This window comes from Anopheles coustani, chromosome 3, assembly GCF_943734705.1.
Source record: "Anopheles coustani chromosome 3, idAnoCousDA_361_x.2, whole genome shotgun sequence".
Lineage (NCBI taxonomy): Eukaryota > Metazoa > Arthropoda > Insecta > Diptera > Culicidae > Anopheles > Anopheles coustani.
In genome coordinates this window covers 93819223-93834884 of record NC_071288.1, presented here as the reverse complement: position 1 = coordinate 93834884, position 15662 = coordinate 93819223, and the positions used below count along the sequence as shown (strand labels likewise).

Below are 15662 nucleotides of genomic sequence, written 5' to 3'. Positions count from 1 at the left end.
TCGCATGCAGCGACGCGATCGGCAATGTCCCCGTCCAATGATGGCCAGTATACAAAGCTGCGTGCGATTGCCTTCATCCTCTGGATGCCCGGATGTCCTCGATGTAGTTGAGTAAGGCATCTTTTCTGTAGCGATGTAGGGATCACCACCCTCTCCCCAAAAAGGATGCAGCCATCCACGGTTGTAAGTGCTTCCTTCCTGTTGTAGAATCGAGCCAAATCTGCGCCATATGTGATATTATTTGGCCAGCCATTCGTGATGTAGCGATAAACCTCACGCAACAGGGTATCGTTTCCCGTAGCCGTTGTGACTTCTCTAAAATTGATTGGGAAGGCGTTTAATGAATGTACGACTACGGAACTAATGGCTTCCTCGAGCTTTATACTCGCAATCATGTACTCAGGCTCCGGCTTCGCGTGCTTGCTGATAAGTCGCGACTTTTTCAAAGTATGCGTATTGGACGAAATTTTAGCGCAAAATGTATCCATAGGAACGGAGCCAAGTGCAAACAAGTCTACTAAATCCGCTCCCAATAAAAGTAGACCGACCTGGGCCACGCGGATGATCGCTGGCTTCGTAGTGTTGCATATTGTGACGTCCGCTTTGAATTCGCCCAATAATTCGAGTTGCTCGTTTGATGCTGTTTTTGCACACACTGTAGGTCTTATCAATGGCGGTTTTCCTAAAGTTGCCCATGCAGTATGGCCGATGACGGTAATATCCGATGCCGTATCCAATTGTAACTGTATGCTTCTTCCGTTAATAATAACCTCGACAAATTTTCGATTGGTTTGCACGCTGCACACGCTAACGGTTTTAGTCAAAAGTTGTGGTCGGTATTGCTTTCGACGTACGCGGTACTTTTGTGAGCGGCAGCGTTCCTCACAATGCCCGATCTTACCGCATTTTTGGCATTTATGCGTAGCCTGCGGACAATCTTTCACCCAATGCCGACCACCGCAGCGCCAACATGCGCTTGGTGGCTTAATATTGTTTGTTGACCGATCATCGCGTCTGCCCCAGCGGGGATGTGGCCCTCTCCCGCGCATCTTCTGCTCATGATGCCGACCGTCATTTTGTAAGGCGAGCACACGTTCTCCTGCTTCCCCGACGATCAATGCATTGTCTAGTTTTAAATTTGCAATACGATTGCACTCCGCGGATAGTTGCTCAAGCGTTACATCTTCTCTCTCTTCTATGCGAGTAAGTAACTTTAATCGGAAATCTTTGTCCGTTTCCTCCTTGAGTCCGCAAACAAAAACTAGACATTTAAGTTGTTCTTCGCTCATCTGATTGAGTTTGAAGTCCACGCACACTCGGTTGACCCGGCAAGCGTACGCCAAAAAATCCTCTGTGTGAGATTTCAAAAGCTGCATACACTTGTAGCGCTTGCTCAAAAGGGATTCTGCCCTCCCGAAAATTGATTTTAGCTTCTCTACTGTAGCCGCCAGCGTAAAATCCCGGGGATAACGGGGAAGGATAAAACTTACATACCGATCGTGTTCTATTGTCCCCAGCTTGCGCATGAGCAATCTGACCTTTGCTGCATCGTCGATCCTGGCAGCGTCCTTGGTGAAAAGGTCTTCGTATCGTGAGTACCATTGTTCAAACGTTACCCCGGCGTCGGCCTCGAAGCGAAACTCGGTGATATTCCCAGCCAACGAGTCGATTATTTGTTCCGGACTATAGGCCATCGGCTGGTGCTGCTCCTGCGGCTGTGGTGGCATTTGCGAGTAGGGGGCTGGATGCTGTTGGCTCATCATTAATTTTGTTATGAGCTGCTGCTGCTGCTGCATTTGCTGTTGCAAAATTTTCACGATTTCTATCATCGGAGGGTCTCCATGTGGGCACGCGGTCGACAGCGATGGCGGATTGCAGCCTGGTGACGCCTGCGGGAGCGATGGCGGATGCTGGCTTAGCGACGCCTGCGGGAGCGATGGTGGATGCTGGCTTAGCGTCGCTTGGACACTCGGTGGCTGCTCCGTCGTTGGGGCGTTTGGCCAAAGCGGCGTGCCGTTTGCCGTTTGCAAAAATGCTGGAACCTCGGCGGGCTGCGATAAACGGCGATTCTCATCCTCCATGTCCAAGTCTGCCGGACTTGAATCTTCACGGCGTCTTTTGCTCTTCGGCGGAATTTTTACACACGCACTTATTCACTTTCACACACAAAAATCTTTGGTCTCTTTTTCCTCGTCGCCACTGTTATGGTTTGTTGGTTTACATAAAATGATTAAAACTTTATTACTAATTACGTACAAAGTTACAAGTTAAAATTATAACGCGCGTGTGTATGTATCCGGTGTATTGCGGCCAGCGCCGCCGTACGTCCGTGCCCGTGCGAGGTTGGGAAGCGAGAGCGCTCGGGGCCGATCTTCGCGAGCGCTGCACGGCAAGGACTCTCCACATCGAAAACCCAGTCAACAAGGACAGGGTTGAGTGGAAGCGTTACGCGCGCGCCCAAGGTGCCTACACAACACTAGTACATCACTGTCTGTTGCAGTATTTTCTCCCGAACCATGAAGCGGTTGATTCTAAATGCTATGTCCACTAGATCCGTCAATGCCCCACGAGCACAATAATACGACACTTAGTGAATCACACAAAGAAGATGAATTTATAATCTACACGCAGTGTGATTGATGCTTACGGTTTGATGCTTACTTTACTTTCAATGAACTATGATAATATACCTTTCCAAAACTGTGCTTGAAATTCGATTCCGGCCATTATTATAGGAGTTACAGACCTTCAAAGTTGATGGATTTTTTTCAATTTTTCACGCAATATTTTCACAAATCTTGGCTTTGACGGGCTGTTTCTCAGCCCCTGGAAGAACAGAGGCTCTAGTTTTTGGGTCATTTCTTAGTTTCATCTTGTAGTTTAAGAAAACATGTTTCATTTTTCTGAAATCCAAAAATGAATTTTTGATTTTTATCCTGGCTTCGCTCCATCGTGCGGTGTCCGGTTCTCAGCCTGCTGCGCGTGGTCTGCTCCGTCGTCGATTCCCACGGTGGACAGCGGTCGCTGGCTGGCGTGGTCACGTTGCCCTGCCACGTGTTCACCGTCGTCTGCCGTGTAACTTGCATATGATCAAACGTAGTTGGTTTAATGTTTGACACCGGCAGATTAAATTTAAATGATACAGTTTCCAAATTTGTTCTAAATTTAAAATTAATGCTTCTCTTTATTTGGTTTTCAACAGAAAGTTGCTATCGTTTTCCGTTTTGCGTGAAAAATCGTTCAAATTTGACTATTGACAAAGAAGGAGGATCAAACAAATGGTTTTAAATCTTACATTTCAATAAAACAACACATTGGTACTGTAAAATAGGCGAAATGCCCAAGAGTAAAACAACTAAAACTAGCGCAACTTACGAACGCAATTAGCGAACCCTCTACATCGAGGGAGTTTCGTATTCCATTCGATTGCGTGTATGAATGAATGAGGCTGGAATTGAATATGTTTCTTTGAAAGTTTTTGATTCCATAACCGTATCAAGAAAGGCATGGTAGGTTCTACTTTTGTCATTGAACTCTGGTACAGGCTGGCCCCGGTGTTCGTCGCCCCGCTAGGCAATTTCGAGCAAATCGCCCCAAAAAACGTCCTCCGTGACACAAACATCAAGCAGTTTTGTATGGTGAGTAGGACGAGCAGGGCGATTGCTCGAAAAACGTCCTCCTTTTGTTTCATCCCCATACAAAAAAGGAGGACGTTTGTTCGCGCGGAGGACGTTTTGAGAACGATATTTCGAGCAGCCTAGCGGGGCCAAACGGGACTTTGACAGCGACGAAAACCGAGGCTAGCGGACTACAGTTGTTACGTTTATAATAGCTACACAAGACTTAAATGACACAAAACAAACGTTGGATGTGATCATTATTCTCGTCTGAATTTTTAGAGGTTGATATGAAGGTGTTCTTGAAACTATAATAAAGTTTGTGTGTTTTGCCATCAAATCAATGGCCATCAATCGTTTTGAACTCCGTTTTACTTCCTGGGTTTCCATGCCGTGTAGGTTTACAATAATACATCCAGTGCTTCATTTGGAAGATATTTTTGATTGAGCAAAGTAGTCTGAAGCAGAAAACCTGTACCACTTGTTTATAAGTCCATGTTCGGATCTTCTGCCATACAAAATGCATTGAATCATATGAGTAAAGAACAAAGCACGCTACTATAAACCAGCTTCGAACGATTTGTCAAACGACGAAAACCGAGGCTGACGAAAACCGGGTTAAATATTAATATTAAATATTATAAAACACACAAACTTTGTTATAGTTTGAAGAACACCTTCATATCAACCACTGAACATTCAGACGAGAAGAATGTACACAACCAAAGTTTGTTTTGTGTCATTGAAGTCTTGAGTAGGTATTATAAACGTAAGAACTTTAGTCCGCTACCGGGCCGCTACACGAACCGCAAACTCCAACCGCGAACTCAAAAATCGTATAAGTTTACGTCAAAATCTTTGCGGTTCGTGTAGCCGCGTTTTGTGGTACCAATTCTGTGAGCCACGCTACACGAGCCTCAAACTCAAAAACTTTGCGGCGCAACGAGGTTTTTGTTTTTGATTTTTCAGTTAACTCAAAAATCTTCCTTCAAAGCAAACAAGATCTTATTTCAATTCACACAAAAAGTAAAAGATGGATAATCTGTTGATGAGTGAAGTGTGGCTAACTACCCTATCGCGGGTCATCGAGTTGAGTACCCAAAACTTGCAACAACGCAACAGGCGTATTGTGCGGAGGCAAGAAGATGGCAACCGTTTGCTGGACAATACTGTAGCAGAGCAAGCAAATTAAACTATAATTAACTTTCTTCGCATGAAGAAGGAAGATTTTGATGGTCTCAAGTTACATAAAAAGTGGTAGAATAAAATATTTTAATCTTTATCATTAAACTTTTTGAAACTTTTAGATTTTGGAATCAGTTGGTGGGCCGGACATTGCGAACCCCTGATCTATAGTGAATTTATAATTGATATTCTAGCTATAAAATGACAAAATATTACCGTAACTGTAGACGCGTAGTTTAGAATGTAAGCATACCTTGTCTATACTCACCTTGTAAAAGAAGTTGTCAGAAATGTCAGAAATAAACGTCACTTCGAGTGGATCCGCCATAGACGTCGGACATACCGTGTGCCTTGTGAAACTGAAGTCTTCCGTGTGCCGTGTGCAAAGTAGAAATAAAGTCAAGTTTCTACATAACTACAAAAGAAACACGTAAATTTATCACCTGTAACGTCCGGATCGAGTGCCGGCCGTCACGTATTGTAAGAACCTTGTAAATCTATACAAACCTTGTGAAAATCGCGTATCCGGTCAACTGACATGTGTCAGTTGACCGCATGTTCACCAATTGACACTGTAATGGCCTTTTCACACTGGTCACCAATGGTGGCTTTGCAAAACCACCGAACTGTCAAAATTTGGTTTTGGCATCCAGTTTGACATACTGGTGGGTCTCGGTAGTGTGATAAGGCAGGCCACCTGGGAGTGGGAGTTTATATAATTCACTTTCGGTTCATGCGGTTTTCGGCAGTTTAAGATTAAAATACCGAAATTTTATAATCTTATTATGCTTATAATTGATTATTAATAAAATTAAAAAACATGAATCACTTTCAAATCAAGCTTAACATGCCAGATACACCAAACTCCACACAATGACAGCTCGGTGATACGGGCAAGCTCATTCACCAACGGACCCCCAGCCACTCCAATGTCATTCGTTTTCGATGGTCGTTTGACAATCCAGTGCTTTTTCCATGCCACCATTGGTGACCAGTGTGATAAGGCCATAATAAAGCACTCTTCATCATTGACCGCCGACGAGGTCGGACGTGCCCTAGTTGTTCGTTTTAACTGTTGGCTTTGCCGTTGTGATGTGCTTATAATCTCCGTACGTGGAGCCTTATTACTTCCTTTACTTATAATCTCCGTACGTGGAGCCTTATTGCTTAATTGTGCTTAATCTCCCCGTGTGGAGCCTTTACTTATTGTGCTTAACCTCCGTACGTGGAGTCTTTTATTGATTTGCCTTTTCTTTATCTCCGTACGTGGAGCCTTTATTTGATTTATATTTCTCATCTCCGTGCGTGGAGCCTTAATTATTACATCTCTACCGTTAATGGCCGTTAGCCTTCCGGCCATTAAACACCATATGTTCGTTTATTTTGTTTTTGAGATTTGTTATGTTTATTTCTTTTTCGTCTTCTTCTTCTGACGCATTTGAGTTTTCGGCTAGCTGCCAAAAACTTCGCGGGTGCAGTTTTCAGCTCACGGAGCTGAAAAGTTTTTGACGTAAACTTCTCGGTTGTTCCCCTCTTCGCGCCGCAAAGTTTTTGAGTTTGCGGGTCGTGTAGCGGGGTTCCTAGCCTCGGTTTTCGTCAGTGTCAAAGTCCCGTTTGGTGACGAACACCGGGGCCAGCCTGTACCTTTTGGCGGAGATCTCCCACAAGTATGCTAGAAACTTTTGTAAACACTTTTTCAACCAACTGTCACAACAATGGCGGAGCAAAAAACAGCTTTGACCCGACCTGTCTGTTGATTCTCGGGGTCCACACTACAGCGCGACGTCCCGTCACGAAACGCGACATCGCCTGACAGGCGGCCGAACTCCATACAAAAAAAAATGTCGCACAAATCGCGCTAGTGTAGAAACAGCGAAAAACGCGACATCGCGCTAGCTCTTGTCAAATGTCAATTCGAAACGTAAACAAACCGACAGCTGGACAAAACATAAACAAACCGAATTACAAACGCGAACAAAACGAGCGGTATTCTTCACGAAACATCGGATTTTTCGTTGTACTACTTATTTTTAGGCTTCACAAATGTAATTCAGTTATGAAACTCCGTTTTAATTGATATTTTTACCAAAGTTTTTTCGGGTGCCGAAACGTAAACAAACTGCTCTTCAACAAGTAGGAGATGATGTGGAAATATATACTTCCTACGGCGGGCCAAAATATCGTCGTTGTTTGTTTCAGTTTGTTTTCTCAATGAATTTCAAATGTGGAAGCGCCAAACTCACTCAGGGTGCATAAAATACGTAGCTAAACAAATATCATGCATTACTACCTCAAAATTCAATAAAAAATTTTAGCCGAGTTTGCGCCCCAATGTGATACATATTTCCACATACTCTCCTACCTCTGTCGCGCTTGGCTTGCGCGATTGTTCTGCCGAAACTGGGCTACTTTTGAAACGGGACGTCGCGCTGCAGTGTGGACCCCGTGTGGAAAAAAACTTTGGTAAAAATATCAATTAAAACGGAGTTTCATAACTGAATTACATTTGTAAAGGCTAGAAATAAGTAGTACAACGAAAAATCCGATGTTTCGTGGAGAATATTGCTCGTTTTGTTGCGTTTATGTTTCGGTTTGTTTGCGTTTTGTCCAGCTATCGGTTTGTTTACGTTTCGAGTTGACATTTGACAAGAGCTAGCGCGATGTCGCGTTTTTCGCTGTTTCTACAGTATGCATGTCTAGCGCGATTTGTGCGACACTTTTTTTGTATGGAATTCGGCCGCCTGTCAGGCGATGTCGCGTTTCGTGACGGGACGTCGCGCTGTAGTGTGGACCCCGAGTAGGAAATGAAAATTATTTTGTTTTATAGCTCAAAAATACAGTAGTGCCCTCTACATGTCATATAGCAAAGTAATTTTTGTTGAATTGTCAATTGCGCCGGTTTGTTGGTAAACATTGTACCCAGAACATTTAGTTTTCCAATTGGTTTCCCCTAGAATGTTCAAGTTAATTTCTTTTCGTACCTTCAGTACTGCTTCTAAACTTGCCGACGTAAAACTATCGAAAGCAGACGTTATAAAGCGGCTAAACTATGAAAACAAAGCTCTTTTTGGTGCGGTGGTAAAACCCAAGAAGAAGAAATCGACTCCTTCAAAAGCAACTGTTCAAGAGCCGACGGATGAGTCGGAGTTTTCTTCCGAAATGTTCTGGCTTAGTAAAAATGTGTCCCGATTGCAAGGACAGAAAGCTAGTGATGCCGTAGCAACAGTCGAATCCATCGTCCCATCTTGTGGATTACTTACACCATTTACCCCCAACGAATTAAACGCAATCACAAAGTTTCCCATTGTGCCTACCAAAAAGGGTATAATTGAAAAAGGATGGTCAATGCATGAAAAGAATGAATCAAATGAGTACAAATCTCCTTCGGTCAATCGTGTTCTATCCGCCACAATGCCCGAAGCATCCCGTCAGGCGTTACTACGCTGGAAAATGGGGAAAATCGCCGAACTTGGCGAGGAAGGATTCCAAATGCTGCAGAAAGATATATTTGAACGTGGAAGTCACTTACACTCGACACTAGAAACGTGGTTGTCGGGAAATGATCCATCGGATGAAATGATAGGAAAATCTGGTACGCTCTGGAAAAGCATTTACGGAGCACTGAGTGAAGTCGAAAGACCAGCGAAAATTGTTGAACGAAAACTGTACCATCCCTACCTTCACTACAATGGTGTAGTCGATTGCATAACGGCGATAAGGTATGTAACGCAAGCTATATATTTTAAATTATATTACTGTTTTGTTATATTGTATTTTGTAATTTTATAACTGTTTCCCTATATTGTAGAGGCCAACCACATATCATTGAATGGAAAACGTCGGACAATCCAAAGGCAACCGTTGCGGCGACGTACGACGCACCAATTCAACTGTGTGCCTATCTGGGTGCTTTACAAGCAAGCAATAAATGGTCTGAAGGAAAATTGCAAAACGGAGCAATATTCGTTGCCTACACCGATGGAAAACCTGCCCACGTTCATCTGTTGAGCGCCTCCGAAATGCGTCGATATTGGCAGCTGTGGCTTCAGCGTCTGCAGGAGTATTGGATTCGTTATAGAGACGGCACACTACCGGAATCGATTTAAGCATAATCGTTAGTAAAAGGACATATTTCCTCAAACACGAAAACATGGTGTCCTTTTGTCGTCATGAAATCAGCTGTTTTCTATTGCGCGCCTTTTTCAGTGTTTGACATTTCAAACTGACTGACAACCACCGGTTGTTTTTCTTTTATTTGGTTGTTTCTCTGTTGTGTTGTTATGGAAAGTAATAAAAGGAAAATGAATTCGAACGGTAATACTGGTAATTGAGGTACATATTCGGTGTATTATATGAGCTTTATCTTCATTGTAGTTCCGACTAAACAATGCCAATACGGAGCCGACTGCTATCGAGTAAATCCCGTACACTTCCGAGAATATTCCCATCCACACAGTAAGTCTGGTGAAATTTGTCTCGCGTTGATCAGCATCATCATTTTGCCTCATTTTTGTTCTAGTTGAAAATCTTCTTGCAAAAGCTTCTTCCTTGAAAGATGTTAAAATCCCCGACACTCTTAACATTAACAAAAGCGTATTCGAAGAGCAGTTGAAGATTGTTTCAAAACTGTTTCCAAGTTTAAACAGTGAGGCAAATCATAATCCGGAAAAGAAAGTGAAAATGGATGATAGTAGGCCGTCACCAACGCCTTCAAACTTGTCCACAGCTAGTACATCCTACGCAGAACCGAAAGCTTCTTCTTCTACTAGCTCGAGCAAGAATTCTACCGATGTCGTGTTCGCTGAAAGTCGTGCCAGTACATCCAACGTAGAACCAAAAGCTTATTCTTCTACTAGCACGGGTAAGAATTCTATCGATGCACTGTTCGCAGAAAGACGGGCACGAATGCAAGCTGCACAAAGGGAGAAGCCAACACCAGCAACCGTCCAACCTGTAGCTCCACAAAACGTAGCACAATCGACCTCCATCTCTAGCAACACCGGCATTTCGTTACAACAATCACTACCCAGGGATATTAACTCGTACTTTCCTGTCGTCGCTCCCCGGGGCCGAATGGCGGAAAAGCTTGCTGCTGCGGCACCGTACAACTTCTTCCTCACCACTATAACCGCCTCCAAGCCGACGCATACGGAACCACTTTCAATCACCTTTCAAGAACTGCTAGATGCCAGTCTTGGACAGCTAGAGACGTCGGTGCAGATGAATTTTATGGTGGACATTGGGTGGCTGCTTGCGCACTATTTCTTCGCCGGCTACGAAAACGTTCCGCTGCTCGTGCTATACGGAGATGAAACTCCCGAGCTGAAGATGGTCAGCAAAAAGAAACCCAATGTGACGGCGGTGAAGGTGGATATCAAGACACCTTTCGGAGTGCACCACACAAAGATGGGCTTGTACGGCTACAAGGATGGGTCGATGCGAATCGTCATTTCAACGGCGAATCTGTACGAGGACGATTGGCACAATCGAACGCAGGGTTTGTGGGTGAGCCCAAGGTTGCCGGGCGTCCCGGAAGGCTCCGATACGAATTATGGGGAAAGTGTGACCGATTTCAGGGCTAATTTGCTAGCCTATTTGGAAGCTTACAAGCTGCCCCAGCTGCAACCGTGGATGGCCCGAATAAGGAAGACTGATTTTTCCGACATCAAGTAATGTTGATACAGTAGACATGCTGTTTGATTTTAAACTTATAGTACTTCTTTTTATTGCAGAGTATGTCTTGTTGCATCCGTACCTGGAGGTCATGTGAACACACCCAAAGGCCCGCTATGGGGTCACCCAAGATTGGGGCATCTTCTCGCGCAGCATGCAGCACCTATCGACGACACCTGTCCACTAGTGGCTCAAAGTTCTAGCATCGGTAGCCTGGGCCCATCCCCTGAGTCATGGGTGTTGGCCGAAATAATGGCCAGCTTTCGGAGGGACAGCGCTCCCGTTGGAATTCGCCGCCAGCCCGGCTTTCGCATGATCTATCCAAGCTATTCCAACGTCCGTCAAAGCCACGACGGTCTGCTTGGTGGCGGATGCCTGCCGTACGTTAGAAACACACACGTTAAGCAGGAGTGGCTCAAAGATTATCTCCACCAGTGGTGCAGCCGAACGCGGCACCGGAACAAGGCAATGCCACACATCAAAACCTACTGCCGCTGGTCGCACCGTGGGTTGTACTGGTTTCTTTTGACGTCGGCAAACCTTTCAAAGTCGGCTTGGGGCGTTTATAACAAAACGGGTAGGTTTGAGAAACCGCTTCGCATCAACAGTTATGAGATCGGGGTACTTTTCCTTCCGAAGCTGATGGTAAGTTCTTACTTCGTTGCTTCTTCTATTCTTTCTAGTCTGGATATCGATAAGCTGAGTTATTTAGTAAGAGAATCAATTCATTAATCAAAATGTGATTTCCGCAGGTGGACGAAAACTTCTTCCCGATGGATGGGAACAAAAAGCATCCACCGTTTCCGATGCCCTACGACGTTCCGATTGTTCCGTATGCCCCGGAGGATACACCATTCCTGATGGACTATTTAACCCAGTGAATTGTTTAGCTACTGGACTTGACCTACAAAGGCATCTGATTTAATGTTAATGTAATTGGTAATTTAAAATACACAACGGATAAAAGGATAACATTTTGCATAGTATATCTTCCCTGTTCGTTTCGGAGGTAATGAAGTTAAGAACTTTTTCGAACCGTTGAAACATTTTCCGAATGGCCTTCAAACAAACATAAAAAACCGAATTAAGCACCCATACTCGACGTTTGTTTTTAGTTTAACACAAACTAGGAGTTAACTAGGTTGAATTCCTCTTTTGAAGTGAGTAATTACAGTTGCGTTTAATTTAAAATTGTTGGAAAAGCTTTTTCCGCATGAAGCTAGCCGGCAGTGTCTTAAACGGAACCTACCCTTTGAAAAGATTCATCATGCATTGGGAAATATTTCAATCGAGCTCAAAAGGGATGCATCAAACTAAAGATCACAAGGCAGTGGGGTGGCAAAAACGCAAGCATATCAAACCGCTAAGGCTATCGTGGTTTACTTGCTCTCTTCTTCCACCCACCAATGCGAACTGCCAACAGATGGTGAGAAAATTCTTATCAATATTCGTAGGCCTCATGCACGAGGACCTCAGTGCCCCGAGGTTGCAAGCAGTCTAGTCAGTCGCCATTATACCGTTGCAGTTGCCGGAGGAATTAACTGAATTTATACGAACTTTTTCGTTGCGTTGTCATTCTAGTGCCTGGTCAACATTGCCAAGATGAATTGGCCGCTTTTGGGAGTCTTCCTACTGGCACTAGTTTTGGGACCGTGCCACGCGAACAGGAAGTACAACGTCAGTTTCGCTGGTAAGCACAAGGCTGAGCGAACTATCAGTTGTTGTCCAGAAAAAAAACCCTAATCTGATACTTTATCAATACACACTTCCTCGGTTTTGGTAACGGCCAATGGCACAGAGTTGCATAAATGCAAACAGTATAATGCCATCAGCGGATACAATTATCGAGCATTCTTCAAAATACACGCCCTGGATAATCATCGCCTCAGTAATGAAACGGATACGATCATCGATTTGTTCTTGTACGTGATGGGGTCTCGCGATGGTCATATCTTGTTGACTCAGGAAGCTAAAGTAACGGCAGTGGCACTAGAGATAGGTAATATAAGAAACAGTCTGCTGCCGATGTCTTCTAAAAAGTTCCTAACGTTCCCATTCGTGACTTAATAGTGCTTGGCGGTGGTGCGAACGCGTTCTCGCAAATTCGGTCAGGCCAGAAAGGACTTGCAGTGAAGACAAAGTCAACTGTTTCGCTCCTATCCCCAATCGATCCACTGCCGGTGCGTGTCAATGTCGGCGCCAATGGGCAGATTAAAGTATACGCCGGAAACCTCTCTTCGGAACCATTGATGGAGACGTTGATATCCAATATGAACGTGACATCTCTGAAGTACGTCAGCTTCACAACCTGGAGCACGGCCATAGCGGCGTGGTTCTACGATTGCCCTGATCCGTCCTCCACCACGAACATCACCAACGGCACGATTGTCGAAGGCAACGAGCTGGAGTTATTGATCGATGACAAGGATCGACTCAAGCAGAACTTCCTTAACGCTTCGCCTCAACTTGATCCTCCGGAAAACTTTACCGGCGTTGTGGTGTCACAGTTATACGTGGCTGGATTCAGCTACGATCAAACCACCAGCCTGATCGAGCTGTCCGGGACGATGCGGATGTCCTGGAAAGATCCACGCTACAGCTGGAACGCCTCGGACTACAACGGCACTCATGTCCTTGGGGATGTTTGTAACGCCATCTGGGTGCCCAGCTTCGACCCTACGAGTCTCTTCACGGGACCCTTCTCGTTCTGCATCGTCCTTGACGACGGCACCGTACTGACGGTGATCGAGCAGTTCAGGTGGGTAAATTTTTGTGGCATTTTAGAGAGCTACCGATGGCCGTACGACAGCAATACCTGCCAGCTGCGCCTGGCTGCGTTAGGATACGAGCGAACTGTCCCCCTGTGGCTGGCCAATCAGACGGTGGTAAGTTAAGGTTGATCCCGAAAATTCCTGGATATTAAATTCTGTACCTTGGCAGACATATCATGCTGAGTTCGAGCAGTCTCAGTGGACCCTAAAACAACTAGCGAAACACGAGGAGCACTCCGAAACACTGTATGGGATCGTTCCAGTGCTGGGACTGCACATTATGATGGACCGGAAAAGTGAAATACATTCTTCATCGATATACCCGACATACTTCGGTAAGTCAGGAATTACCTATGGACAAAGATCAAATAAATTTCTACTCACGTCAAAACTCTTATCTATTTCCAGTGGCTAACTTGCTGATATGCATTTCCTTCCTGACGGAGGGTCGTTCACGATTGTTACTGAACTCGCTTGGTCTGATTGTGTTGCTTCACTCGTTTTTGAACTTATCCACCGTTGTTCCGCCTGGAGGGATACCAAAAATATGTAAATATCTCGATTTGGGAGTTCTCTGATATCAAACCTTACAATCGTCCCATCTTTCTTTAGACATCTTCTTCCAATGGACACTGGTGTTCTACGTGGTTTCATCGGTTTTCTTTGTAATTGACCTTTGGCTGAAGCGATCCCGGGCTACACTGGCACCAGGATCGTGGTTGAATCGTGTCATCAGCTTCCCAGCTCTTCGCTATGCACTCGCCATGGATCAGCGTAGCGTAAGTACTACCGACCACCTGATCCGTTGTCCATCTATCTCGATGATGGAAGTTTAATTCATACTACATTTATACTACATTTTTATATTTTTTTATCAACATAGAATTACAATACCCTCGAGCACAAGAACGTCCGGTGGGACGAAGTGACGTGTGTACTGAACCGGATTATGCTGGTTGTAGTAGTGATTTTCTTCTCTATCGGCTACACAAAACCGTAGGCTTTAAAATGATTCCGATGCGAAAACCAAGATAATCCAAAACCATAAACAGTTGTAAGGTGAGGAATATGATACATCTTATCATAAGTCTAATATCTGATATGGCCATTAAATATCTATAGACTTAAAACCATTCAAACTGAATCGGTATTTCAGTGTTCAATCAATATTAAATGTCTAATAGTAATATTTCACTAAAAAGCGATAATCCAAACAACTCAGTACAACCCACTAATTAGTATGATCGGTTAAAGTCAAATCAATTCCTTGAAAAGATTTTCGCGGCACGTGGAACTTGCATCACTGTATAAAACCGGTGGCGGTTACGGTTTCCTAAACCACTTCCAAATTTGTACCTTTGAAACGATTCAAATTGTCATTGCAACGTTTTTCTGATGCATCGGAAACGTATCTTTCTGATGGACAGTATTGCATCCCGAAAAACGTTAATCGCATAAAAACGAGACGAAGTAATAAGCTAACATTAAATGATACTCATAGGGTTTCCTGCAAATAACAACATTGACAACCGGTTGTAATGATACGATTACTGTAATAAATACGATGATAAGAGCCTGACCATGAGTACGCACGATCGGCGTACGTCATGCAATCCGCTGATCCTCCCTTTCCAGAACGCGTTCCATAGAAGCCTCCAGATAGACGGTCGCCGTGCCCTTTTCTTCGTATGGAACCGGTTTTGAGCATCTTCAAAGGAATCGTAAATGAAAGCGAGATGCTGTTCCCTCTCCATCCCCAGACCGGAAAGTGAGAAAGTGGTTAAGAAACCAGTCCTACCCGATGGCTGGAGGACGAACCTTCAATGAAGGTCGTTTGAATCAGTGCAGCCCTACACCATCGCTGTCTTGGAAGATGTGACCTACGGATCTGTTTCCAAATTGTTTTTGAATTGAAGTGAAATAGTTAACACCTAACATATTATAGATGTCGAAAACAAAATGAGTCTTAAAAAATACATTAAAAAAAAGAAAAAAAATTGAAAAACAAGCAACATCTTATTAGACGACTGGCAAATCTAAAATAAAACAAGGTGGAAACTTGGTATACTATTTATAAATTAATATTTTTGAAAAATTTTTTTGATTGAATACTATTATTATTTCGCTGATCTGTGAAGCCCCGAAGCACCGTACATGGTAGCCGGCGCAAGAAGTTTTTTAGTTTTGCTTGGAACCGTCTGGCAATGATCTTCCTCTATTCTCTCGCAGAGAGATGATGCTGCAACATCATCAGACAGTCCCGATCGCGTTGTACTCTCGCGATCGCTAAGTACACTCCTAAGCTAGTGATCGATCTCGCGCATGCCGAAGAAAAATTCGCGCCTTGCGGAATTACTCGCGGCCATATTCTCGAAAAAGATCGTTGACGCTTCGCGCTCAGCGGCCAGCGAGTACC

At 44.3% G+C, this 15662-nt stretch overlaps 4 protein-coding genes across 4 annotated transcripts in view; 3 read left to right on the top strand and 1 right to left on the bottom strand.

Moving 5' to 3' along the window:
• Nucleotides 1-15662, bottom strand: part of LOC131260675 (alkaline phosphatase 4) — a 328385-nt gene that overhangs the window by 218798 nt on the left and 93925 nt on the right. The window lies entirely within an intron of this gene.
• Nucleotides 7758-8944, top strand: LOC131260679 (mitochondrial genome maintenance exonuclease 1-like). Its single transcript, XM_058262473.1, has 2 exons — nt 7758-8521; nt 8611-8944. The coding sequence occupies exons 1-2, from the start codon at nt 7758-7760 to the stop codon at nt 8906-8908; spliced, it is 1062 nt and encodes a 353-aa protein (XP_058118456.1). The 3' UTR covers nt 8909-8944.
• On the top strand, nt 9050-11527 carry LOC131260674 (probable tyrosyl-DNA phosphodiesterase). Its single transcript, XM_058262468.1, has 5 exons — nt 9050-9116; nt 9177-9257; nt 9322-10471; nt 10535-11120; nt 11228-11527. The coding sequence occupies exons 1-5, from the start codon at nt 9083-9085 to the stop codon at nt 11354-11356; spliced, it is 1980 nt and encodes a 659-aa protein (XP_058118451.1). The 5' UTR covers nt 9050-9082; the 3' UTR covers nt 11357-11527.
• On the top strand, nt 11935-14246 carry LOC131269753 (neuronal acetylcholine receptor subunit alpha-5-like). Its single transcript, XM_058272264.1, has 8 exons — nt 11935-11970; nt 12057-12165; nt 12274-12474; nt 12546-13360; nt 13416-13581; nt 13655-13795; nt 13859-14025; nt 14130-14246. The coding sequence occupies exons 1-8, from the start codon at nt 11935-11937 to the stop codon at nt 14244-14246; spliced, it is 1752 nt and encodes a 583-aa protein (XP_058128247.1).

Excerpts from the sequence above, each read along its gene's own strand:
- LOC131260679 (XM_058262473.1), top strand. The coding sequence starts at position 7,758 with ATGTTCAAGTTAATTTCTTTTCGTACCTTCAGTACTGCTTCTAAACTT. Across the intron at positions 8,522-8,610 it reads GATTGCATAACGGCGATAAG|AGGCCAACCACATATCATTG; the intron begins GTATGTAACGCA and ends CCTATATTGTAG.
- LOC131260674 (XM_058262468.1), top strand. The coding sequence starts at position 9,083 with ATGGAAAGTAATAAAAGGAAAATGAATTCGAACG. Across the intron at positions 9,117-9,176 it reads AAGGAAAATGAATTCGAACG|TTCCGACTAAACAATGCCAA; the intron begins GTAATACTGGTA and ends TCTTCATTGTAG. Across the intron at positions 11,121-11,227 it reads TTTTCCTTCCGAAGCTGATG|GTGGACGAAAACTTCTTCCC; the intron begins GTAAGTTCTTAC and ends TGATTTCCGCAG.
- LOC131269753 (XM_058272264.1), top strand. The coding sequence starts at position 11,935 with ATGCACGAGGACCTCAGTGCCCCGAGGTTGCAAGCA. Across the intron at positions 13,582-13,654 it reads GATATACCCGACATACTTCG|TGGCTAACTTGCTGATATGC; the intron begins GTAAGTCAGGAA and ends ATCTATTTCCAG. Across the intron at positions 13,796-13,858 it reads TGGAGGGATACCAAAAATAT|ACATCTTCTTCCAATGGACA; the intron begins GTAAATATCTCG and ends ATCTTTCTTTAG.